Source organism: Calidris pugnax, unplaced genomic scaffold (assembly GCF_001431845.1).
Source record: "Calidris pugnax isolate Ruff unplaced genomic scaffold, ASM143184v1 scaffold63, whole genome shotgun sequence".
NCBI classification, from domain to species: Eukaryota; Metazoa; Chordata; class Aves; order Charadriiformes; family Scolopacidae; genus Calidris; species Calidris pugnax.
In genome coordinates, this window is record NW_015090852.1 from 1,633,293 (window position 1) to 1,659,795 (window position 26,503).

At 41.5% G+C, this 26,503-nt stretch overlaps 1 protein-coding gene across 1 annotated transcript in view; it reads left to right on the forward strand.

The window, feature by feature from the left end:
* Positions 1-24,647, forward strand: part of CEP350 (centrosomal protein 350kDa) — an 85,665-nt gene extending 61,018 nt beyond the window's left edge. Inside the window, exons 29-38 of the mRNA XM_014943447.1 lie at positions 1,096-1,307; positions 2,502-2,646; positions 6,742-6,902; positions 7,379-7,518; positions 8,277-8,359; positions 9,042-11,098; positions 12,068-12,469; positions 12,554-12,700; positions 13,947-14,069; positions 20,828-24,647. Coding sequence (XP_014798933.1) covers positions 1,096-1,307; positions 2,502-2,646; positions 6,742-6,902; positions 7,379-7,518; positions 8,277-8,359; positions 9,042-11,098; positions 12,068-12,469; positions 12,554-12,700; positions 13,947-14,069; positions 20,828-20,992 — 3,635 coding nt within the window. The 3' untranslated portion in view covers positions 20,993-24,647. The remainder of the gene's footprint in view (positions 1-1,095; positions 1,308-2,501; positions 2,647-6,741; positions 6,903-7,378; positions 7,519-8,276; positions 8,360-9,041; positions 11,099-12,067; positions 12,470-12,553; positions 12,701-13,946; positions 14,070-20,827) is intronic.
* The last annotated feature ends 1,856 nt before the right edge of the window (positions 24,648-26,503 follow it).

The window sequence follows — 26,503 nt, forward strand, 5'->3', positions numbered from 1 at the left end:
ACTGTTTGAAATCTGCAACTGTGCTAAAGTGCGCTAGGATGTAATTAGTATAAATGATGTTATTGTGAGGAAAAATAAGTTCCCACATGATGGGAGCTACAGCTTTACTGTTCTGTCTTAAGTGGACCCTGCTTTCAGCATGAAGCACAGAGAACTGGATTGCAGTGGGAGAAAATAAAGAAACTTCAGGGATTGTTCTAAAAACAATCCATTTTCCTTTTTTTTCCCCACTTTGCTGAAAGCAGGCAGCACGTCCTTTGAATGTGCGAAGGGAATTCAGAATTATGCCCTATTACACTTGTTGCCAAAATGTCATGTGGATTTTAGGTGTCGTAAGACATTTTAAAGATGGTATGTGTATGAGTCATTAAGTTCCAATGAACAGAAGTTCAGCATGAATGCTGAATTCTCATCCACAGATGAGAAAATACACTTCCTTTCTAGTAATTGTATCTAGCAGTAAGCATTGGAGCACAGCCCTGCTTCAGAAGTGCCTCCCTCTCCCCCAGCCTTTTGCTCAAATATTGAATAGTTCTCCATGGCTGCTTCAGTAATGCTGTGACTCCTGCGGAATTTAGTAAACAGGAATATTGAAAACCCAACTTATTATTTTACTTGTTGCCAGTTGAGAGACTCATGATGAAATCATAACATTAAAATGTTTTCTGCAGCTACTGTAAAGGAAGCAATCAATTCTAAATTTAAGATCTGGCTTGCAGATTATATGCTCCTCCATTACTTCTTCAGACTAATAGTGACTCTTGCTGGGGTATGGTCAACTGGAAGGACAGGTTTCCCTAATAATCTTTTTGGAGTGCGTTGTCCGGAAAATGTTAGAATATCCTGAAAACCTCTTTATTTTAGATATTCAGCAATCACTAAGAACACGTGGTAGTCTAAAATCATAGCTCTATAGTAAACATGCTTGTTCTTGCTAAATATTCCACCCTTGGTGTCTAGGTCACTGAAATAACACTATTTGACACGTATTGGTAGCAATTACTCTTTTATATGCAGGTAGCAGCATTTCTGAAAGCATATAAGTCAGTGCAAGTTCTCACATGCTTTGTTTTTTCTCCCTTTATTCAATTTCAGAAACGGCTAGTGAAGAAGAGTCTCCAATGCCTTCTTGCTCTCATCTAAACAGTGAAAGTTCTATCCCAGAAGATCTTGGCAGTCTCCCTGCTGAGTCTGTCCCTTCAGAGACTATGGGCCACGAACAGCCAGAAAGCCCTGATCAGAGCACAGCTAACGAAGAAATGGTTTATTCTGAAGAGTTCAAGTCCTCTACCTCACCTGGCAAACTTGTGAGTAAGCTTTTTATGCTATATGTGTTCTTAAACTTGTAAAAGGCTGTCAGAAAAGTAGTAAGTGTAGCCATCCCAGTGGTCAAAGCAGAGATTAAACTATTCTCTGTGTTTGCAGAACCATTTGACATTACTGTGAATAAACATTGCGATCAGATATGTTTGTTGAAGTCTTCACAGAGTTTAGATATTTTTAAACTTGTGGGTAGTCTTGCAAAATGTTTTGCGTATGTCACGTAGGTATGCAATGTGAAGTGGTGGAACACTGACCCAGTTTACCAGTGTGAATTAGCTGTAGGGTAGCTTGTTACCATTGTATAAATTCTTTGAGGCCATGGAAACTATGCTCTGTTTTTCTGCTTTGCCTTATTTGCAAGTAATGTATCCCAAAGTATAGTTATAGGATGAAGAAGCAGAGCTGTAACTTCATGAGCAATCCTTTGGGTTTCAGATTATGTCTGCTTGCTAGCTAATTCTGCCTTTTTGGTCTCTTCTAACTATTATTTCTACTTGGTTGATAATTTTGTTAAGTTTCATCCTGATAACTTTGCCCTGTGCTCAATGAGACAGGAAAAGCAATGTCTGTGGGGTAAAAGAAGTGCTCATCCATATTACAAATGCTTTCTTGGAAAGTTTGCTGAGAAGATCGTGGGGTAAAATGTCTAATATGTGCCAAGGTGTGTAAAAGGTTGTGGTATAATGTTGAAGCAGTAAGTAGCATTTTGGAAAAATATTTGCACTTAGAACTTTCTGCTTGGCCTCAGAGCAATAGCGCTGTGTTGTTTTACTGATTGAGAATGTCAGCGTGCACCCTTTATGTGGAATGGTCCTTTTGATATCACAGATGTATTTACTAGGAATTCTATTGCCCTGGTTGTTACCAAATAAGATTACATAAACTCTATTGAACACCTGTGAGTCAGAACCCTGTCATTTCAATTAGGTGGTAATAGAGTAGTCTAAGCAGATTTACTGAAGCAGTCGGCTATTGCTGCTCTTGGTTTTTTTTATTTTATTGTCTAGCGAATTAAGATTAAATTCTTCTTAATTAGCAGTGGATAGGTACCATTGCTTATGAGGTATTCTCTAGTCATGCTGTTCTTTCCTTGTAACTAGCTCCTGATGACAACGATCTCCTACTTTGAAACTAAGCTTTGCAAGCAATTACTTATTTGTCCTTTTCTTCTCCTGTAGTCTCCTCCCAAAAGCAGCATATCTGTATCAAAGCAAGATTCCGGCAAAAGTAGCCATAGAACTGGAGGACAGCTACGTTCACCTGTGAAGTCTCATCAGATATCTCACAACTGGTCTGATGAATCTTTATCTATGACACAGTCAGGTAAGTGTAATGCCTGCTTGGGTTTAAATTGCTTTTTCAAAGCTTTTCCTTTTAACGAGTAAACTTGAAATGAAGTCATAGATGTGGGGAGGCAGACAGAAATTCATGGAAATTGCCACGGTTTGGGGATTTGTGGAAGTATCTTCCCGTGATGTAATGTGATCACTTCAGCTTAAGAAGGTCTTAAGGCTAGAAGGTCTATATAGAATCTCTTCATTTAAAAGAGATCTATCGGGATCTCTTCTAAAAGTCATCCAGCGGGACTTGAACAGGCTGGAGACCTGGGCAGAAAAGAACCTAATGAGGTTCAACAAGAGCAAATATAAGGTCCTGCACCTGGGGAGGAAGAACCCCAGGCACCAGTATAGGTTAGGGGTGGATCTTCTGGGAAGTACTACTTAGGAAAAGGATCTAGGAGTCCTGGTGGATGGCAGGCTCTCCATGAGCCAGCAATGTGCCCTTGTTGCCAAGAGGGCCAATGGAATCCTGGGCTGCATAGGGAAGAGTGTGGCCAGAAGGTTGAGGGAGGTCATTCTCCCCCTCTGCTCTGTACTGGTGAGGCCACAACTGGAATACTGCATCCAGTTCTGGGCTCCCCAGTTCAAGAGAGACAGGAAACTACTGGAGAGAGTCCAACATAGGGCAACCAAGATGATTAAGGGATTAGAGCACCTCCCTTACAAGGAAAGGCTCAAAGAGCTGGGGCTCTTTAGCCTGGAGAAGACAGAGGAGAGACCTTATCTACGTTTACAAGTACCTAAGGGTGGGATGAAATAGGATGGAGCCAGACTCTTTTTCAGTGGTTTCCAGCGACAGGACAAGGGGAAATGGGCACAAGCTGGAACATGGGAAGTTCCACTCAAATATGAGGAAGAACTTCTTTACAGTGAGAGTGGCAGAGCACTGGAACAGGCTGCCCAGGGAGGGTGTGGAGTCCCCTTCTCTGGAGATTTTCAAGACCTGCCTGGATGCAGTGCTGAGTGATGTGCTCTGGGCAACCCTGCTTTAGCAGGGGAGTTGGACTAGATGATCTCTAGAGGTCCCTTCCACCGGTGTCAAATCCATGAATCCGTGAAAGCAACACTGGTTATGAAGAAAATAAGAGTCAATAGTTGAGGTAGTCCTAGAATTTAAACATAACAAGGTTAGCTGTGCTTTTAACAGGTGACACATGTCCACCCCTTTCATTGTAAGAAAGCAAAATATGGTTCAGCAGCATATGATCATCCTCCTTCTGAACACAACCTGACTGCAGAAGCAATTTAGCTCTGCTACCGTGGCAGTATGAGTGAGCCTATTGGACCTGCTCTGGTGTGTTGGACCCGTGCAGAACAAATGGATGCTTCAGGACATAGGCTTTTATTTCTGAAGGAGGGTTTGAACTGTGTGCAGTAAAATAGGGCCTAAGCTTGCATTTCGAGCTATAAAATACAAGATCTAGTATATGGACTTACTATCACAGGTCTTTTATCCAGTATCCAAGCTGGCTACCAGTGAATACCAAGGGAGAGAATATTAGAGGTGAACTGGTACAGAGCAGTCCTTTCCCTGGTGTGCTCTCACAACCTGTTAGTCATGTGGATTGCAGGACTTCCTGAGCCATCGTTCAGTGGGTCACCATCATCAGTTCTGTTCAGTTGTGAAGTCTGTTTTGAACCTTTCTGTAAAGCACAGAAATCTCTGAAATGTCTTGTATTCCCAGTGCAGTTGATACAGCATCATAAAACACAGCAAATGAGATACCATTTTCCTGCTAGTTTGGTGGGTTTTTTTTATTAAGTCCCTAAATGATCAATAAGTCTTTGATGGAAAAAGAATTAGGTGGTTCTATTGTATGTACTGGCTGTTGTTTGTGATCAGTGGATAACTTACTGACGTGTACATATCCAGTCTTCATGGTGCTTGATGTAGCAAGCTTAATAATCTTTTATGTTGGGTTTTTTTATTTGGTTAATATGTGTGTAAGTGCAGTAGAAACTCAGTAATTTTGAGGCAGCTGTTCTCCTACTGGATGGAGAAATGAATACGTAACACCTAGATATTTGCACTGAGGAATTTTTATTGGGGTTCTGCTCAGTAAGCAGTTTGCAACACAGTGAAGCATTCACCAACTTGATAAAGTTATTTTCAAATTCTGACTGAGAAATCACATAAGGAAGCCATTATGAAAAGTTGAGCGGGCAACAGTGGTTATGAAAATAAACTTTCTAGAACTACAGTATTTGATTTCAAACTCTGAAGAAAGGTATAAGAGGAGGGAAGTCCAACAAGGTGGTGCAGGTTTCACAATAAATCATTCCATTGTAAAGAGACAAATCTTCCAAGCTGGTGAGTAGTCATGAAGTCATTACTATGTCAGTCCAATGTATGCGTACACAAGATCGTCAAAGATGAAAGCATGTGCAGATCTTTCCCTTATGAGTTGATCAAGAAAAGCTATAATTACATAGTGGTCACTTACTATTCGGGAGGAGTTGTTAATTACAGTGGCATCATAAAGTACTCCTGATTAGCAAGTGAAGATTCCATTGTTTTTGTGCTGTGCTGTTGTGATGGTGTGTTTGGGTTTTTTTAATTCTCTAAATGGTTAACAACGGTTGTTAATGGAAAAATAATACAGTAGTTTGATGTTATTTACTGGTTGTTGTTGATGGTGAAATTCTTCATTATGGTGGTTTGTTGTCTTGAGAAATGAGATTGATGAGCAAAATAATACCGGTGATTGATGAGCAAAATAATAATTGATGAGCAAATAATACCGGTGACTTACTTTCTAGGATGTTCAGTAAAGCAATTGGTGTTCATGAGCATCCAAGCCTTTTGGTCCAGAAAACATTATAGGTAATACTGAGCGTTAGAAAAGCAAACCAGCCAAGATCCTTCTCTTAAGAGCTGCAGCCGCTGCTATAGAAGAGGAAGGGGGACATCAGCTGCAGGGAGGAGCTCCAGTAGGATTATGTCAGATAAATGTTTTGAAGAGTTTTTGATACTTAGTTGTGTAGCACCAGTTGTAGCACCAATCTGGGACAAGGATCTTGTTTTGCACTGTGGTGGTATACATTTAGAACAAGAATCAAGTGGATATGATATGGGTGGAAAAGAATGAGATGCTGAGGCAGTCTCTCTATAAAGTTTGAGAGACTAAGAGTTTGTTACAGCAGAAATAATGAAATTAGCAGAGTTACTGGGAGAATGGGGTTATCGTGCAGAGAACAGATGTAAGTATTTGGGTTTGTCCCAAGGGAAAAGACATAAAACATCATCGGACAGGCTGGATGACCAGGTTGCAATGAGTTCTGGGCATGGCAAGTAATGGAGGAGATCTTATTAAAAATTACTAAGGATAATGATTAAGAAGAAAATTGTTCAGGTGGAATATAGCTGCAGTCAGTAATGGCATCATAGCTAGGTCTGTAAAATTGAACTTGGAGGAAAGACATGCCAAGTAAATTTCCATAAGCTATTACTGAGTAGTTTATCATGTGTCTGAGTTCAACACTACCACCATTCATCCTGAATAAATTGTCATCCTGACGCCTGACAACAGTGAAAATCTCCGCGTTGTTCAAGTTGACTTTCCTTCCAACTGTTGACCAGTCAGCTCTCCATTTCATAGATGTACTTAGTCTAGGTGGTAGGAAATCTAAACAGGCCAGAAACCTAAACGGCTTTTGGAGTCCACTGTCGCAAGTGAAATTCTCATTAATGAGAATTATAGCTTGAAATTGTATGTCATAATTGTAAACAAATATTTCAGATAAATTATATATTCATCTTTGAGTTGTTAATGAGGTAACAGCATAAACATGGGTGGTTCATGTGAACAAGTTTGGTAACCAAGTTACTGTGAGTATCAGAGCCTTTCTCTTTGAAATCAAATAAGATGCAGCACTTTTTCATATGCTACATAGTAGTGTTGTGAATTTGAGATCCCACTTTAACAGTCTTACTATGCTAAGATTAACATATTGATGTTAAATTCTTTGATATTTTGCTTGGACCATATTTTATATTTACTAAATAACTGCTCATTTCTTTGCATAGAACTGTTTTGTGAGGTGCGAGCTTACAAAGACTAAACCTAAACTTTTTCAGAAACCACATCTGATCAAAGTGACATTGAAGGACGGATCAGGGCCCTGAAGGATGAACTACGGAAAAGGAAGTCTGTGGTTTACCAGCTGAAAAAAGAACAGAAAAAGAGACAAAAGGAGAGACTGAAGGCCCAGGAAGCCAGTCTGATCAAACAACTGGAGGTTAGGAACAGTAGGAAGAAGGGCAAAGTAGAGATTGTTAGTCTTGGCTAAATCATTATAGTGTGGATATTGTTGGCAGAATATTGTATCAACAGCTGTGAAAGACACATTATTGTGAAAGAAGTGTGGGTGTGTTCTGGCTATTTAACTGTTTTCTATAATGAACTAGAGCCTTGAAGCAAAGTATTCCTGTTTCAAATGTGGATCTTTAATGGGTTACTAGCAGCGTTTGGGTGACTTATATATGTTTATACACATGAGTTACCCTAGCTTGGATTAAAGAGTGATGCATGAGTACTTTGTTTTTGAAAGTAAAGTACTAAAATTTCTAGGATTCACAACTGTAGAGCTTTAGGAAGTTAAACAGATTGCTTTACAGAGAAAGCAAGTGTACCACTTATTAATTTAATAGGTTTGGATTGCTGAATTGTAGTTATGGTTTAGTAGACTACAGTTGTAACTGTTTTCATGTGCAGTCGTATGATGAGTTTATCAAGAAGACTGAAGCAGAGCTGAGCCAAGATCTGGAGGCATCACCAACAGCCAAACCTCAAATTAAAACTCCATCCTCAGCTGCTGCTGAGAAACCTAAGATCAAGGCACCACCGCTTCACAGGTAACTGGGACTTCTTTTTGAGATTATTCTGGAACTGCGGTAGATGCTGTTTTAGCAGAAACCATGAGTGCAAAGAAAGCTGCCGACTGCTCTTCCTCAAAGCACTGGGCAGTGCCAGCATCTTTTTGACCTATTTGCTGGTCTCATCAGTCTCAAAACAGCTAAGATGTACTGTCCTTGTAGTCCTGTGCATCTCACTTTTGTCCTGCCCAGCCTTTCGGGTCCTATTTTCAAGCTGTTTCTGAACAGAATTTTCAGTTGTGCAACAACCGTGCCGAATACTTGTACGGATTACAGATCTGAAGGAATTTTTTCCCATTTTAGTCATTCATTATGTCTGCCACACTGTGTGAGGGAAATCATTCATCTCTGCAACTGAAATGTAGAGAATTCAACTGATTTCTGTACTTTTTTCTGTATTTTTAAGTGTTTCCTTTTCTCCAGCAGATGGTGCAATTTTAGTGCATGCAAATTAAAAAAAAACCAACAAGTTTTCTTTTTCGTTTGGCTGCAAAAAAGGCTAAAGTTTGATTAGTCTTTTTAAAAATTACTTTCCAGGACTCTACAAACTCTCCTCTCTGTCCCCATTCCTGATATCTAAGGTCACAGTATGTTGACAAAGCAAACTGTTGATGTTATCATTGGTGTGGTATTATAATTATAGATGGCTGTATTTCCATTTTTATCTATTTAAAAAATCCCAAGCCAACACACTCTGGTGTAACCATGATTCATGCAATTTGATTTTTCAAATTTAGGCCCGAGACAGCTAAAAACTGGAAATCACTGGCTGAATCAGAGCGATCCAGAGCATCTTTGGAATCTATTTCAGAACATGGAGGTATGTAACTGGAAGAATCTATACAGATAAAGATCTCTGAAGACTGACTGTTTTAAAATTCTTTAATCTTTTAAGAGGTTTTAAGAGAGGATGCAAACTTCATAAAGCCATAATGATCCAGTTATATTTTTTACAATTGTTATTTAGTAGGCTTCTGCTTTTGCTCTTCCCTGTATATTCAGTATTTAGCTTTACTCTTGGTGATGTTTGTGTGCAACCATAATTAAGTGACAACCTTTATCCTTTCTTTTGTTTCTTGTTCCCTTACCACTTGAAGAAAGTAAAGAAACCAAAAATAACGAAGAATTTAGGAATGGGGGGGTAGATACTTTTCAGTGGTTTGCTGTTGATCATTATCTAATCATTATCTACAATTCTAATCTTGCTTGTTTGTGGTTTGCAAACAAATAACTGAGCTCTTACCTTGGGCTCAGTGTTGCATGGCATTATGAAATACTGGTACAAGGAACAGAATCTGAAAGAAAGCTTTAAAACACTGGAAATGGAAGAATGTTGTTCATGTTCATAGAACACTTAGAAATACATGTTTCCAAGGAACCAGTAGGTATCTTCTTTTAGCATAGAAACCTTGATGTTAACTTTGTTGCCTGTGGTTGCAGTTTTCAATAAAGCAATACAGGCTATACAATCTGCTGTAATAAACTTTTTATTTTCCTTCTAGATTCTTTGTCATCAAAAACTGAGAGATCTGTGTCTGTGCACACCAAGAAGGTGATAGATGTTCATGCAGAAGAACCTTCTGGAACATCTTCTGTTTTAATGTCACCAAGGATTTCCAGAGCAGGATCTGGTGACTCCTTAGATAATGTACCCTCATCATCTCTTCTCAAAGACATTAACAGGATATTCCATGGGTCAATGAACAATGTGGTAAAAGCATCCAATGATGAGGCTGTCTTCAGTCATAAATCTGAAATACAGGAAGACTTGGAATACATAAAGTCCGAGGAATATGAGACTGAAGGTTCTCATGTTAAGCCTTTGGAGAGTTCTGATGTCTTGTTGACATTAGATAAAGAACAGGAGAGCTCACTGGACATCCTTCCAAAGAAAGTCCTCCATTCTGAAAATGAACACCCTCAGAAGGAACTCTTTGGTTTGGCTCTGGCAAGTCTTCATGGTTCAGAAGAAATCTTAGAACAGAAACCAGCAGATAAAGATGCTGTAACTGGCCTGAATGTAGAAGAGTATTCTCACAAATCAGCAGAGGAAAAAGGTTATCTGCTTTCAGAACAACTCTTTAGTCAAAAGGAGCCATCATACCTTGAAGACTTTGAAGGATCTTCCTCCAGAAAACAAACATCAGTCGAAGAAACACTTCCTGAGCAACGTTACAAAGATGACTTTGAAGCATCTCTTCTCTCTCCTAACGGGGATGGTCAGTCACTGACAGAGCACTCACAGCACACACAAACCAGCAGAAGTAGATCCACCAGCCTTGGCAGTGATGGTGAAATCAGTGAATGCCTCAGCGACAGGTCTATCTCTCTGTCTGGCAGCGTGCATTCAGAGAGGTTATTAGAACTTAAGTCCCCAACAGAACTTATAAAAAACACTGAACGCAGAGATGTGGAGCAAGAACATGCCCCTGCTGAATCACCGCTGTGGGCCCCTGTTTCAATCACAGAGGAAACAGATAGTTTGCCAAATTTCAACATTGGTGATAGAGTACTTGTGAGTAAAGTCCAACCAGGAACATTGCGATTCAAAGGTCTGACAAAGTTTGCCAAAGGATTCTGGGCTGGTGTGGAGTTGGATAAACCTGAAGGGAACAACAATGGGACTTATGATGGTATTAAATATTTTGATTGCAAGGAAAAGCATGGTATTTTTGCTCCTCCTCAAAAAATCTCTCACATTACAGAAAGTATTGATAGCCATTTAGACACAAATAAGGATGAAGACTCATTCTTTGATGATAGGCTGGAGAAACAACACAAAGCTGAGCAGAAAGACAGAGGAAGTTTCAAACCTGGCAAAGAGGCTGAAAGCCAGAGCAGAGATGCAACAGAGAACTATTCCCAGGATAAAACTCCTGCAGACACAGCTGTTTCAGAAGCCTCAGCTGGTGAAAGGATTGATGAGGAGTCATCTTCTAAAGCAAGCAGCATAAAGGAGTTTTCTGTAGCTACTCAATCACTTGCCCAAGAACAGTCAGTGGTGGATTATCTGAAGCATGCTGTAAAAGAGGAGACCAGCCTCGCTCCTCTCATTTCTGGTGTTGTGGATGAGATTTCCACTGGTCAGTTGGATGACATCTCAGATTTCCTTTCTGAAAAACTTGAGAGGCAGAAGACACTGGGGGAAGAATGTGCTGAGAAGTTAGATGATCTCTCTCCTGGAGTTGTGGAGAAGCCTGCAACTCCACTTCTGGATTTGCTGGCAAAAGAAAAGACCCAGTTAGAAGCCCAGCTTAAACTACCAGATAGAGAGGAAGAAAAGTCAAAAGACCAACTGGAAAAGGTCAGTTTGCTGACTGACAGTCTACTAAGGGATTTTGTGAAGGACACAGTCAATCAGTTACAGCAAATAAAGAAGGTCAGGAATGAGAAAATCCAGCTCAGCAACCAGGAGCTCTGTGATGCGAAGGAGGAGTCCAGTACCCCATCCCAGCAGGTAGAAAACCAGATTCCCAATGGACTGAATAACTTTTTTATAAGTTCAGATTTGGAAGATGAAAGAGAAGAACTTTCCTCTCCAGACATGTGTCCCAGACCAGTGAGTAACACACACCTTGCAGTGATTTTAAGAGTTGATTGTTCCTTTGGTGGTTGAATCTGAGGAATGCTGTGTGGGCACCAGTTTGTTTTCTCACAAGTTCTATTTGGTGATGTGGAGATTGCCAGTATGTATGTCTTTTACATGTGTGCTATGGTGCATCCTAGTTCACAGCTCATTTTGGTCACCTTACAGCCTTAAAGACACATTTTGGCACATGAAAGTGAATAAGACTTCATTTAGGTTGCATTTTGCCTGCATATTCAATTTGTATTTAATCCTTACCCTCAGTGTTTATTCTAAAAATGGCAAAATGCAATAAACTGTAAACTTACCTCTGTCTATTCTTGATATGAAATTATTATCCTTGAACATAATTAGTTGCTGTGGAGATCAATAAGGTGTATCCACTGAACTAATATATCATGAGTAGTGGAAGTTTAAGCTTCCTCAGAACAACCATTAATGATCCAGATACAGGACTGGGCTTTCTGCTGAAGATCCCAGTAAACCTGTCTCCTTTGCCATTGATCTCAATATATTATCATCACAGAAAGCTTCAGCCCATTTCATCAGTGTGAGCACTGCTCAGTCACTAAAACAGCCATCATCTGCTAAAAGCTTTTAGGCTGTTGATTTAGATCTGAGACTGCTGGTGAGTGAAAAGTTGTATGTCACGTTATCGGTCTTTAAACCACTCAGCCTTTCATAAACAGTTGAACGTTAGGACAGACAGTGGGCTGGATGCAGGATTCTGTGGGAATCCTCTGAAAGCATTCATCAGTAATGGTAGAAACCCCAGGTATTTTAATCAAAACATTTCCAATTTTACTGTGGGCTCCTTATTCTTTTTCTGAGTATTTGTGCATATATTGCCAGTTGCAATACCAGAGCATTTAAAAATATAAGTTGAGTTAGACAACACTGTGACATTGCTTTTATATTCACTCTGTGGCTCTTAATTCACAGGAGAGTCCAGTGTTTGGTGCCAGTGGTCAGGAAGAGCTTGCCAAGAGACTGGCAGAGCTGGAGCTTAATCGGGAGTTCCTGAGTACACTGGGAGATGATCAAGACTGGTTTGATGAGGACTATGGCCTGAGTTCCCATAAGGTCCAGCACAAGCAAGCTGAGGAACCAGCAGTGCTGCCCAAGGTAGAACCACAGAAAGTGCCAACAAAGCTGTCTGAGGAGCCTTTGGCAGTCCCTCATACCGCGGTGGAGGTGGAAGGTATGGTACATGCAGCAGCTGAGGAACTCTGGAAACTGAAAGAGCTGGGTCGTGATCTGCAAAGTTTCAGCCTTCATACAGATCTCAGCAGTACCCTCAAAGAGCAGGACACAGACACAATAAACAAGCAGGTTTATAAAAAGGTACAGTCTTCAGGCATTTTGTTCTTGCCCTTTGAATGTTTACCCCGAACAGCAGCAGCCTTAACTTTTGCTTCTTTCTTTCAGGTGGTATTTGATTTAACAAGAGAGATCTTTGGGGAAATCTTTGCTGAGGATCCTAATCTAAATCAGCCTATTTGGATGAAGCCATGTAGGATCGCATCTGCCTACTTTCGCCGAGTGAAAGATCCAAATGATCTAGATGAAATCAAGGTAGGAAGAAACCTTTGTCATGCACGGAAAGTGAGATGAAAAATACTGTACTGGCACTTGCCTGAATCTTAAAAGATCGTAACAGGTGTATCCAGCAAGAGATGAGTTGAAAAGACAAATGAGATTACAGATCTGAAAAGGGAGTTGGTCAAAATGGTCCTTTTGTAATTCAACAGTTTTGCCTGATACTGGTTGCATTTAAACCTTAGTCCTCTGTGCAGCATTGCCAGGATGACCTTGATCTTATAAAACTGGTGTGCTGACAGAAGGCAGCTTTAGCAGATTTCAGTGGAACTCTGTATGGGTATATTGGTGTGGATCCAAGAGTAGGGTTGGGCCAAATGGGATGAGCTGGAATTTTGTAGTCGGACACACCTGTGCCAGCCTCATTGACGGCAGCGGGAGTTGTCCAGAGGGACCCAGAATTTGACTGCTGAGGACACTGTTGTATTTGGCAAGCCAGAGAAGGTCTGTTGTTAATGGTGGTAGTGTTCAAGGACAAAACCCCAAAAAGCTGGAGCCTGGCTGGACCTGAGTTAAACTCACAGGGCTGGACATTTAGGAAAAAAAAAAGCTGTCTCCCTGAAAATGCTCAACAAAGAACCTTTTGTACAGCTCATCAGGGCACAAATGAAGACTTTCACCTGTATTGTTTCTTCTGAAATTGAGAGGTTTTTGACTGTATTTCTGTATTTTGATTAACCTGTTGAAGATCCAGCATGTTGACTGTCTAGAAAAGACAGAAATACTATCTAGGGGACACTATTAGTTGAAAAGACATTCAAAAGTGTGTGGCAGGGGAGAGCAGGGGCACAGGACAAGGACACCAAACTCCCACCCTGCTTTTTTTTTTTTTAATATTCTTCCATAAAATGAATTGTCATAATCTCCTGTTTGCTGTACTGTTTAATTGAAAGTTTATGTTCTTAAGATTGTTAGAGCAGTGGGTGTCATTCCCCCCCCACCCCACTTCTGGATTTAATAATTGTTCTGCCTGTGTAATGCTGCCTTAGAGATTTTCAGTGTAACTTTCTTGCATGCACCACATGTCTCTTGGCTAAACAGAGAGCTGTTACCCTTAGAGATTTTCACTGCAACTTTCTTGCATGCACCGCATGTCTCTTGGCTAAACAGAGAGCTGTTACACGTTCTATTAATGTGACTTTCGAGGGTAGGTACTTTGCATGTGTTTTATTTCTTAGCTCCAAATGTGATAAATCTCACCTTTCCTCTTTGCCTTCTGTAGAGCTTCATTGCGGCTGAAGTTCTGAAGCTGTTCAGCCTGAGGAAGGAGCCGAATCACAAAACAGACTGGCAGAAGATGATGAAATTCGGGCGGAAGAAACGAGACCGAGTGGATCATATACTGGTCAGTGGATGAAAATAAGCAATTGACAGATACTGTCCACCAGACTGAAGTGGGACATATGATTGTATGTTTCAGTATCTGGTCATGCTGTTTAAAGAATACAGTGTGCGCGAGGTCTTGATAAAAGTGTCCAATTTTAGAGAGCACCCTGTTGATAAAAAGAGAAGTCCAGTGCCAGTGAAGTGAGGTGTCTCGAGTGAATTCTCTGTTCGTGGCTACTGGTTTGACTGGAGTATAAGTTTGCCCACTGCCAGAAGGTTAAAGCATGAATTTACAGACAGAAACACTGCAATATTTGACTAAAAGGAGAGTAAACTTTTTCTTTGGGAAGGGAATATGTTTTTCCTTTTTACTTCAATTTTTTTAAGTAATATTGTTTAACTTGGAGACAGTGATACTGAGAACTTAATAGCCCAGATTGCTAACCAGATTTAACTGAAAGGCTGCAAAAGTTGTTGAGTTAGCATTTCCTCAAAGCTAAGTAACCAGCAGGACTTCTGCTCCTCTGGCACTTGAGGTGAATGTGGCTGCCGATGGGGCAAAGGTGGTTCAGCATTAAAACTGCATAAGATAGAGCATGTCTGGCTGTGTACTAGTTTTTGAAAGTTACTTGCTGGCTTGTATTGCAGGATGATTAACATCTTTATTGGCTATAATAATAGTGAAGGTTCTGCTTGGGAATATGAGTCGTCATTAACACCGTGCTTCACTTAATTATACCTGAAATTGATTCAACACACGCGTACATAGAAGTAACTTCGAGTCATGGGTCGTGTGGTCTTTTAATTGCCCATCAGTGGAAGGCTTCCAACATAGGCTTTTTCCCAGGGGTTTAATTTTAATTGTATGTAAATAGAATATCTGTGTATAGGACCTCCATATCCTAGTACACTTGATTCTGGGGTACACTTGATTCTGGGATATGGAGGCTGTTAAAGCATGCACAGAAAAGACGTATGTTTGGATCCCTGAGAGAACTAATAGTCCAACTTCTATGCTTGTGTACAAATTTCCTAATTTCTTTGAACCATACCTGGAAAGAAAGATTCCTGACTGGAAAAATTGTTCTAGTTGAAGGCACTCAAAGTGCTCTAGGTGGAACGAGTTTGAAGTTCAGACAATCTGGTCTGTGATTTACATGCAGCCCCAGACATCAAAGATTAATGGAGCTCTGACAAGCTTGGCTTAATAAATAATGTGTTTAATTTTATTTTGTTCTCCCAAGAATATGGTAATAAAATTTTAGCTGAAGACTGGGAGTAACTCTGTGAAGATTGCAGCATGCCATGCTTTATGAATTAGGTAGTTTCAGTGACATTTGCTAACAAATTTATACTGTAATGTGAGACGCTATCAGAGAAGCTTCTAACTGAAAATCTAAGGTGATAGTATTCAATTTCTCTTACCTTGTTTTAATAAAATCTGTACAAAACATGAAGTATCTCGATAGCTTTCTCTGCCTCCTAGGTAGCCTCCAACTTGTGCATAAGGTAATGATAATGTAAATCCAAGGCCATAAGTGGATATACAGGTCTGTGCAAGATCTGCTGCCTATCCACTAGTAACTCACGGTGTAGACCTGAGAGGTCAGTTTTGGAGTTTTCCAAACTTTGTTTAAAGTATATTCAATTAGTGCAACATAGCAATTTCCTGAACGAGGAATCAACACCTACTTGGTAGGCTTAGGTGCTCTAGAAGCTTCTTTAGGAATCTCAATTGAAAGTGCTTTGTTGAAGTTTTCATGAAGATTTAGCCAATATAGGCTTCTTGCAACGTGCAGGGGGTGCCACGTGAGTACATATATGAGCTGTTTGATTCTCCACATTCTTTTGCTGTTTATAAAGACAAAGGCTGTTAAAAGAAAACATGATCTTCTCGAAGCAGAGGTAAACATTCTTAAGCTCCTGTTATTTGTGTTTAAGTAACAGGTCCTTCTAAATTTCTTCATTTGCCCTTCAAGTAAAACTAGCCTTCAAATGAAAACATCCTTTGATAGTTTTCTATTGAGACAGCTACGTAATTTTAGGATCTTTTAGAGGACTGTCCCATATGCTCTGACCTGGGATCTGGGCATGACTAAGGGGGAGGAGGGTTTTGATACAGAGGAAGCGGATGCACATTATTAACAACTGTCAAATAGTGGCATCAGGTAGCTCTAAAACCAGGAGTCGTGGCTGTTTGCTGAATTTCCTTTTATTTCTTCTGAAGGCACAGAAGCAAGTGCCAAGCTATTCTTTCCAGCTTAATCTCTTCCTGATTAGCCCTGGATGTGTCCTTCTGGGTTTATCATAGTAAACCCAGTTCTTAGGGGTTCTTGTCTCCACCAAAGGTTCATGCTTGTGGGGAAGAGGCACAGCAGTAGAAGGAGCCTGGGGAGAACAGAATGCTCACCCTTTGCTCAGCTTGATCTTTGCTACTTCATCCAGTCACTGCACCTTCAGTTGCATTTTCACTTTTGGCTGCACTTTCCCAGCATTGACACCAATATAGTTAGCCATGTTTTTCTGCCAGTGGCAAAAAAACATCTTCCTCTTCTACTGTTTTTTTTTTTCAGGACTGTTAGCTTTGATCGGGCATCTCTGTCCTCAGAAAGCATTGGTATTGGGATTTCTTAAGAGACATCTCTGATCTGCTGGATAGTTGCTCCAGTTACTAACATTCACAGTAAATCTTGGCTTTTAGTAAACAAATACAGGAGGATCATGTTTATGAAAAGCTGCTTTGTTTAAAATCAAGTTAAAGGAGTGTTTAGGTGTTCGCTTTCTTCTCATGTCCCTTCATGTTGCTACCTTTATCACGTATATGCTGTCTGTGCTCTATAGGAGAATCCCAAATGTACACCTAGACCGAGGTGCCACATTTTGGTACATCAGGGCTGCCTGCACCTTTCAAAACCTCTTTTTAGTTTAAAAAGCAAGAGTCCTCCTATGTCTTTATTTAAGTTCAGGTGCTAACAATAGACTGTTTGCAGTATTTTCTTTTTTTTCCACTTGGGTCTTCAGCCAAAACTCCTTGTGCTGATCTGTTTGCACAATCTCTGCCATTGCTTTCCCTGCCACCCCCCCTTCCCTTTTATCCAGAGCTTGAGAAAGCAAAGCTCACACAATACTGCCAGCCCTACGTGTTTATCTTTCACACCTGAGAAGCCTGCCAACAGGGTGCTGAAAAGTACTTGATCTACTGACCTGTTGACTTAGCGGCTAGAGTGTTTCTTTCCATGCAGTTTTGAACTCTGCAACAAAGCAAAGCTGTTCCTGTCAAGCTGTATTAATTGGAAAGCCAACTTCTGTGGTGCCAGAGACTTAAACCCAAAAGGAGTGCAGCAATAAGAAGAGAATTGAAGCTTGCTCGTATGCACAGTCGTGCATCTTAAGGTTTTAAGCACTCTGAGAGTGAAGGGCCGTGAGAATGCACCTTGCCTGCCTTCCTCCGACTGGCATTCTTCCAAGGCAGTAGTTTATTTCTGGATTTCTGTACTTTTCAGTCTCCAAGTGATCTGCTCACTCCTTAAATGTAGTTACTTTTGCAGATATTCATGGTGTTGAATGGGAACCTTCAGAAATCTAAACCTAATAATTTACTTTTTAAAGTTTCCTTCAGATTATATTATTTTTAGTGTTGCTTTTTGGACACTGTGGCATTTATTACATGGCCAGCAGGATCATGCTTCCTCATTATCTTCTGATTATTTTTTTTGTGTGTGTGCATGCTTCCGTTTTTCGAGTGTTTAAAATAAAAACAAACCAAAGCGCACACAAACCATACAGCACAGCCTTCGGCGTTGTGTCACTATTTATCTTTTCCTATAGGATGGAATCCAGTTTCATTAGAACAGGGGTTCCTTTTCCTGGCTTTGCACAAATGCAGTTTCTCTCAAAATTTACTTCCTGGTATGAAATACATAAAGTTTTTCTTTTGTCATGAGGATGTGCAAGAACTTAAATGCTGTGCGCGTACTGAAGACAATGCAAAGCCTTCTTCCATGAAAGCCATGATAGTCACCAAATGTAAGCCAAATATAAGCAAACTGTCTCCATGGATTAGAAGCAGTTTGAAATACTACAACAAATGGATAAAACATTTCTGAGATGAAGCAGTTGCAAGTTCCTTGGTTCAGATGTCTGCAGCTAGGGCTGCAAAGCAGCATGGCAGTTTCCACACGTGGTCTGAATACTCTATAAACAAGACTTGCCTGCAGCTGCAAATTGCACATTCTCTGAGCTTTCCAAAAGTATGCTCGAGGAAGTCCTCTTAATGTCCTAATGCCAAAGGAAATTGTGCACTGGGCCTCTGAGAAAAGGAGAGTGATAGAGGCAAGAGAAAATTAATCACTGATACGTTTTTTCTTTCTTGATCTTTCTGCTGCTCTTTAACACCCAGCCTCTCTCTGCCCGTGTCAAGTTACCTTGAGCTCTCTCCTTTGCTTGTGTTTCTTTATCCTGTGAATCTCTCTTTTTCTTTTTTTTTTTTTCCTTCTCTTCTCCCCCACCCCTTCTCCTGGAGCACAGTAAAGGAACTGTCCCATCCCATAGTTGCCAAGTGAGACAGAATAAACAACAGCTTAGTGTGGATCTAGGTATTAGGGTTTGCTTAAGGGCCAAGTGAGCTCAGAGCTTTTAACCTGCTTGGTTATTTTGCTCAGTTGCTTCCTCCCACCCCCAGTGTTACGTTCACTGGGTCTCAGCTTTGCATCCCAGCAGTGAGGTCACTGCCAGCTGGGGAGGGTCGGGCAGAAAATCGCATTGGTTGGTATTTTGCAGCTGCTCCAAGTTACCAATCTTGATGTCATCAATGTCCCTGAGCATCCCCCAGCATTCATTTCCACCCACCTCCTTCATCACTAGGATTTTTCCTCCAGCCAGGATCTTCACCTTCTCCCTTTGGAGCCCCTGTTTTCTCTCCCAGACTACTTCTGCTTTTTGGGAACCCTTTTTTATTTCGCACCACCTCTTTTGTTTTGTGATGACTATCTCTTGCTTTTCCTCATCTAAATAGTCTGTGCTACAGACACACAACACATGATCAGCTTCTAAATTGGTGCTTCTATCTTATGCCTCTTTATTGATGGGAGGACTTGGGTCACGCTGCTATTGTTTTGTCCAGGGTTTATCAAAATCTATAACCAGTGTACACCAGTTGCAGGCAGCAAGCTTCTGCTTGAGAGAGAGTTCAGAAATCTGTTTCAGACATTCACTCCTACACAAACTTGCAATTATCAGCACCTTGTTAGCATTCTATTTAAATTATTTTTCACCTACAACTCTTGTTCAAAGTTTGATTGCCAGTGGTGTTGCTTCTTCCTTATTAGTAAGAAGAATAATGAAACCATTAACACCTCGTCCTTGACAATGGAGCACTCGCACAGAGATTTGTAAGCATGTAGCATGACTCCTCCAAAGCTGTTTGTGGGATGAGATCCCTGCCCCTCTCCCCAAGCTCTCCCAAGAGAGAGAGAAAGGAGCTGTCAGACTGAAAGCCCGTGTCTAACTGAAGCCTTATGAATGACTACAGACCCTGAAGCAGTGCTGGTTCCCTGGGGTTCACACAGTGTTTGGGTTATTGAATCATCATTATGCTACAGCAGCTGTCATCTTCAAAACAGACAAGTTTTTGGGTGGTTTATCTTCAGGCAAAAAAAAAAATATTGCATATTGATACTGGATTAGAGGATTTTGAGTATGTTTTAACCTTGTTTTGGCAGTGTCTACTTGTCTGTCCCACTTGTAAATGTACAGTATAAATGTAGTTTGGGTTCAGAGCCTAGGATTTACGGTCAGAGGAGCTTTCTGCTGAAGCTGAGCAGAGAAAGAGCTTTCAGCAGGTTTACTTTCTCATTTTAAATATGAGTGATGATTGCATCCAGTCTTTCTTTTCTCAAAAGTTTGAACTTTTGAACTTTTGGGTTTGGGTATATCTGTAATACTGAAATGGTCACCAAGACAAATTTTTAATAAGTTTAATTGGAGATGTCCAGTCTGGAGAGCCTCTCCGTAAGACTTGATTTGCTGAATGAAATTATATATTTCTGTCTGTTACCAAAACACTTATTTGCCAATAACCAGTAAAACAGGATTTCACGTGTCAACAATTCAGGAATAGAAGGAAATAAATACTCTTGGAGTTACTCTTTTAGCTGTAATGGCACAAAATTCCATTTGTAATAATGTTCTCAAATCCAATGAAGCATGGAGTATTCTGTGCAAATGCCTTGTAATACTATCATACAACTCATGCAGCATTTTGTCTTCCTATATAGAAGAATTGGAAAAGTTAGTTACTTCCTTTAGGTTTTTTAATTCTTACTCAAATAAAATGAACTGCAGTAAAGTCTTTTCTTTTTCTTCTTTCCCCGTTCAAGGCCTTTGCATGATTTCTTACCAGTTTAAGCTTCCATGGAATCAGCTTCTTGCAAATATGCAATTAGGGACTTTTTTAATGGAGCTTCTGTTGTTGGCTAAGAAAATCCCATTAGCTGAGTTCTTTCAAGTGAAAAACTTGTGCAGGAATATGAAATCCTTTGTAATGGATACGGAAGTGAAGGGCAGAAAGGATTCATACAGTAAAACAACCTGTTTCAAATAGATCTGTGTTCATTTTGCTATTGCAAGCATTTCCTGTAATCTCTTCCAAAGACAGATATGTTGTTGGCAGATGCCCACTGTTTTGGACTCGTTCTGGAACTTCGCAGGGGGTATTATCCTGGAGCAACAGAATTGTAACGTTTGTTTTTGTTTTTTTTCTCCTTTCTGACCTTCAAGGTGCAGGAACTTCACGAGGAAGAAGCGCAGTGGGTGAACTACGACGAGGACGAACTGTGTGTCAAGATGCAGTTGGCAGATGGGATCTTCGAGGCCTTAATCAGAGACACTGTTGATGTACTGAACCAGATAAATGAGAAACAGCGGAGATTGCTGCTTGTCTGACCGCGCTGAAAATAAACTCAGAGCTGCGTAACCACTGAGTCACCGGCCTTTCCGACTCCTGACGTTACTCTCCATCCTGCAAGCCCTGCTGCTGCTGGACTTCCCTGCGTGGAGTTTAAAGGCAGTGATTAAAGGAACCTGAATTTGCATCCGCTGCCACTAGAGACCTCGCACCAGATTTATTATTTGGAACGAGCTGATCCCTCACTCGAGGCTGTATTGTGGAGTGCTCAAGACTGTTCATGTGCCAATGCAGTTATGCCACATAACTGTCAGCAGCTGTCTGGGGATTTGACATGTTCAGCTTGTGGTCTGCATGGGTTGGGTTAAGTTGAGATACTGGATGCTTTGCTGGAATGGCTGTCAGCCTTCAGTACTCAACTTGTCTTTAGAAATGTGAGTAATTTGGAGAAGAAACGGTTTGGTCAGGTTTTAGTCATAAACGGAGACTTACCATACTGAAGAGTGTTAGAATCTTAACACCTCTTCTCCTGCAGCCCTAACAATGTGCATCAGTTTTTTCTGCTCCAGAGCCCATTGAATTCCCTTCTCTGTGAAGTTGGTTTTCACCTTTCTTCTGTGATGTGGTACCAAGTATGGTGCCGGCCAGTCCAGGGGAATTAGATAATGTTGCTTTTTGCATTCAAGTAAAGAATTCTTGCTGCTTTTCCTATGTAACTTGCTTCGGTCCCAAGGTGAAGCAAGATAAAGGCCACCTAATGTCAAGCATGAAAGATGAGCCCATGGACAACTTTCCTCCTACCGTGTAGCACTTCTCTTCCTGGAGCACCAGCTGCTCCCAGATAATGGATACTCAGGACTTTCTCAGGCACGAGAGATGCAGGAGTGGAAAATAACTTCCTCCCAAAAATTTGGCCTTCAGTCCCTCAGCTTCCTCCGTTACTGTCACCTGATAAATTGGAGCAGCTGTTACTTGAAGAATTTAGAGAACAGAGTGTATTCACCAAAGAAAGCAGTGTCCAGTGCTTGACTGTCTGCATGTTTTGTGCTTGTGGGTTTTTTTATTTATTTTCAGATAATTTATTAAGTGGGTTATAGGAGAGTGTCCTGTGCAGTTGGCTGCACTGTCTTAGGTTTTGAGACAGCCGAACTTGAGAAAGCATCTGTTCTGGAAATTTCCAGAGCCCCGTATTCTTCACACAAAACCTCCAGCTTCTTGAGACAGACTTCCTTCTGCTGAGTGCTCCTTCCTAACCTGTCCCTCCCATTCTCCTGTTTTTATTGGAGGAACACAGACAGTCTGGGGTCAAACTTTGATGCCTTAATAGTGGATGTCCCTGTTTCCTAACCTGGGACAAGACCCAGAGGAGAGTCAGATTCTCCAGACACACTGAAGCGCAGAAAGACACTTTGAAGCCCTCAGAGATGCCCCAGAGATGCCACAACCCATGATAGATGTGGCGGGGAGATCTCTACTGTCTCTTTCATCTGCTTGGTTCTTGGGCTTCCTGCTATGCATACCTCTGCTACTGCTCCCTTTTTGTTTTCTCTTTTCAACCTTTTTTTTTTTTTTTTTTAAGCTATCATTGGAGTATTTGCATTTTGCACAATGACACACAGCTGGTAACTTCTTCAGGGACAGCACTGGGAAATGTTGGATTTGTCAGAGGTCCATGCAAATTCCCAGATACAGTATTGCCAGCAAATGACTTATGAGTTAATGGTGAGCCATATTCATGGGAGTTTAATGAGTGGAAGAACAAGTAGGAGGTCATGTTGTATAGGAACACCTCCAGTGGGCATGTGCCACGTCTGTTTTGCAGTAGTGGCCCTAGAAGTCAAATAGTCTTGGTGGAGTTCAGCATTTTTTACCCTAAGTGATTCACTTGTCCACGTAAAATGTCATGGTGCTGAACCAGGAAACTCTCAAATGCTTAAGTTAGAAGCAAAAAAAAGCTGCTGCATTTAACCAGCATGGTGTCACTGACTGGGTCACCGCCTCAGATTCCCTTTCCTGGGTGTATCTTCTTCAATAGCAAGGATCGTTATTTTTATAGGTAGCAATTAGGGAAAGAAGGCAGAAACCTGCAGCGTAGGTTTGTGGCTGGAGTATCACAGAAACAAAGTCAGTTTCTGTTCTGTAGATCTCGTGGCTGATATTGAGAAGGTTGCCCTGCATCACCAAGGCTTTTGGGCTGGTCTGCGGGGCTGGCTTAGCTTTTCTGGTCTGTCCACCAGCAGGGAGAAGGTTGTACAGTTGGCCTGCTGGGGACCATTGGAGATCATATGCCTGTTGTCTTGCTGGCTTGGATAGCAGTAGTTGAACACCCTCTACAGAAGTTGTAACTATTTTTACAGCTGTTTGGGTAGAAGGAGGCTGTGTCGAAGTAATGGCTTTATTCCTTTGTAGACATCATGTTTATTTTTTGGTAGCAATCCTTGATTTGGAGCAAAAGACTTGAACGTACGTGAATTATCTTCTCAATACCTCAAGTGTGTTGAGTTGCTTTGAGCTGAGTGTATACTCAAAACCTGGAGTGTGTTGAGTACTTGTGGACTGATGATTGCCGCGACGAAGCAACGGTCTGTCTGTGTCGTGGCTGGTAGTGAGGAGGTGTGGGGAAGCCTAGAGTCCCACGGAGGCTGAATTCTCCATTTCTCTCCTCTCCCCAACCTTCTCATTTTAATAACAAGAAGATATTTCCGGGTCCTGGTTAAAAGGTTCAAGGCTGAGACATTTTTTTTTCTGAGACCCAAAAGACGTTTGGGGACAGTGGCTTGTCACCACTGGGGAGATGCGGTTCCCTCTTGGGAAGGATCTTGGTGCCAAGTGGGAAAGCCCAGGCTTGTGAGGAGAAGGAGCACGAGTACCTCTGTCACAGCAGGATGCTCCCTGAGCCAAGCTGTGGAATATCAGTGCTTCTGCCTTCCCAAAAAGGCTTGTCGCTCACAAGGTGGAACGAGAGGCTGAAAAATCCCGTCTTGTTCACTTTCCTTTCTTGAAAAAAGTGGCCTTAGCTTTTTGCAATACTTGAATAAGTGTGTACCTGCAGAAGATCTTCAGTAGCACAGAGATAGAGACCTTTTAAGTGACTATTCTGCGAGGAACCGCGCGCAGTTCCGACTTTCATATCCCTTTGCTACCTTAAGAATATTAGGAAAATAAAAGTACTTTTCAGCAGAGAAACAGTTGAATCTTATAAGGTATTTAGTGCATCTGAAGTGTTTACAAATCAACTAAAATGGAGAAAAGCGAACTATTGAACCTATTTGTAATTTAAATGTTAAATGCAAAAATATATACAGATGAAAGAGGAATACTGTAATTAACCTGCATTTACTAGTTTTTTCCTTGACTTTGCAGAGCCTTTTGATACACATTTGCAAAGCCGCCTTTTGGGAGGCTCTGTCTCCCTGTCTACTGTGTGTGGAGATGCTGAAAAGAAACCCTTTTACTGTGTACGTGTAAATAACCTGGTAACTTGGTTTTTGGGCCAGTTTCAGCTAATGTTCACATCCAGAGCAGCTTTGCACAGTAGGCAGATCCAAGGATGTGGAGGGGTTGTTTCTCTTTTGTAATTAAGAATTGTAAAATAACCAGGGTGGTCCCTGTGTACACCAGTGTAAATATCTTTGGTAACTGAAATGTACTTTAAGAGAACAAAATCTGTAAATAAACTGATTTATAAATTAATCTTGTTTTCTGGTGCTTTATAAAATGGACCTCTATAATTACCCAAATGGTTGCTAATTCTGAAGGTGTCCTGGAGATTTGTCCCTTGTACGTTCCCCTTTCTGTCTGATGCTGTAGTTGGGATGCCAATCACAGTCCACAAAATCCCATTAGAGTTGCCTTAATTATAACCATAACATTATTAGAATTTCCTTATTGTTAAAGCTGAGTGTTGATAAAAGCAAAAATAGCATTGCGTAATCATTGCAGGAGTGCACTGCAGGATCTGCGGGACAGAAATTACTCCTTGCATATGTTTATTTAAAATAAGTTTAAAAAACTCATGGTTTAAAACATTGCCAGGGCAGAAGAGGGGGGAGGGAGGGGGGGGGAGAAGCTATTTTTAATGCTAAATAGGGATCCAAAACAAGGCTTGAAGCTCTGAAGAATTTAATTAGATTCCTAAATTGTTCCAGCTGCTGTTATCGGCACTGTAACTTCTTCACTGAGGGCGCACACCTTGTTCCCTACAAGCTTTATGTATTGGTGAAAACTCTCTTAAATCTTTGATGTTTCCTTTCCAGAGAAAAAAAAAGGCGCAACAACCCAGCAACTCTGCTTTCACATGTGAGAGGTCCTGGAGCTCTGTAAGCGAAGGGCTGATCGGGGGCAGTGCCAAACCACAGGCGCGAGGGCACGTGGCGAGCGAGCGGCAGCGGGGAATGCGTAAGAGCAAGCAAGTTTATCGAGCCTCCTTCGGTGCCTGCAGCTGCTCCTGCACCTCTGCTCTGCCTCGGTGCTGTTTATTACTGTACAGCCCAGCAGAAAAGGCTTTGCTTTCCGTTTGGCATAAATATCTACAAAACCCGTTGTTGGTCTTTCCAGCTTGGGGGATGCTGGGTGGCAGCCTATGCCTCGCCACTCTTTTCACAGAATCACAGGATCTTCTAGGTTGGAAGGGACCTTAAAGATCATCTTGTCCAACCGTCAACCTAACTGACAAAAATAGACACCCACACAACAAACAAGGAGCATCATCACTAAACCATACCTCCCAGCACTACATCAACCCGTCTTTTGAACACCTCCAGGGATGGTGCCTCAACCACCTCCCTGGGCAGCCCATTCCAATGGCTGAGAACCCTTTCAGTGAAAAAATTTTTCCTAATATCCAGCCTGAACCTCCCCTGGCGCAACTTGAGGCCATTTCCTCTTGTCCTGTCGCCTGTGACTTGAGAAAAGAGACCGACCCCCATCTCTCTACACCCTCCTTTCAGGTAGTTGTGAGAGCAATAAGGTCTCCCCTCAGCCTCCTCTTCTCCAGGCTGAATAACCCCAGTTCCCTCAGCCTCTCCTCATAAGACTTACTCTCCAGATCCCTCACCATCTTTGTCGCCCTTCTCTGGACCCGCTCCAGCACCTCAATGTCTTTTTTATATGCACCAAACCCTGGGGTGGGGGGGACCTGTGTGAACAGAAGAGTTGCCAAGGGTTTTGCACTGTGCTGGGCAGTTGTTGGCTCTTTTGTTCTTCTTTAGCAGATGTACCTCATCCTGGAGGAAGACTTGCTTCACTCAGGCCGTCACGACGGAAGCAGCTTTGCTGCAGTCCCGCCAGCAGTGCCAGCGTGTGGTAGGAGTGGTCCTCAGCAGAACCTGTTGGAAACCACTCATACGGAGAGAGAAGCACGTCGCAGCCCTCCGAGCTGGGGCGGTCAAACCAGCCAAAGCACAGTGGTAGGTCATTTGATGTCCAAATGGCTGAGACAAAGTGGTGCTGCAGCCTCTGTGCTCTCATTACCGAGCAGCAGGAGAGCATCCCTGTCGCTGCTTTCCCCACGCTCCCTGCAGTGATTTTTTTTTTTTTTTTTTTTTTTC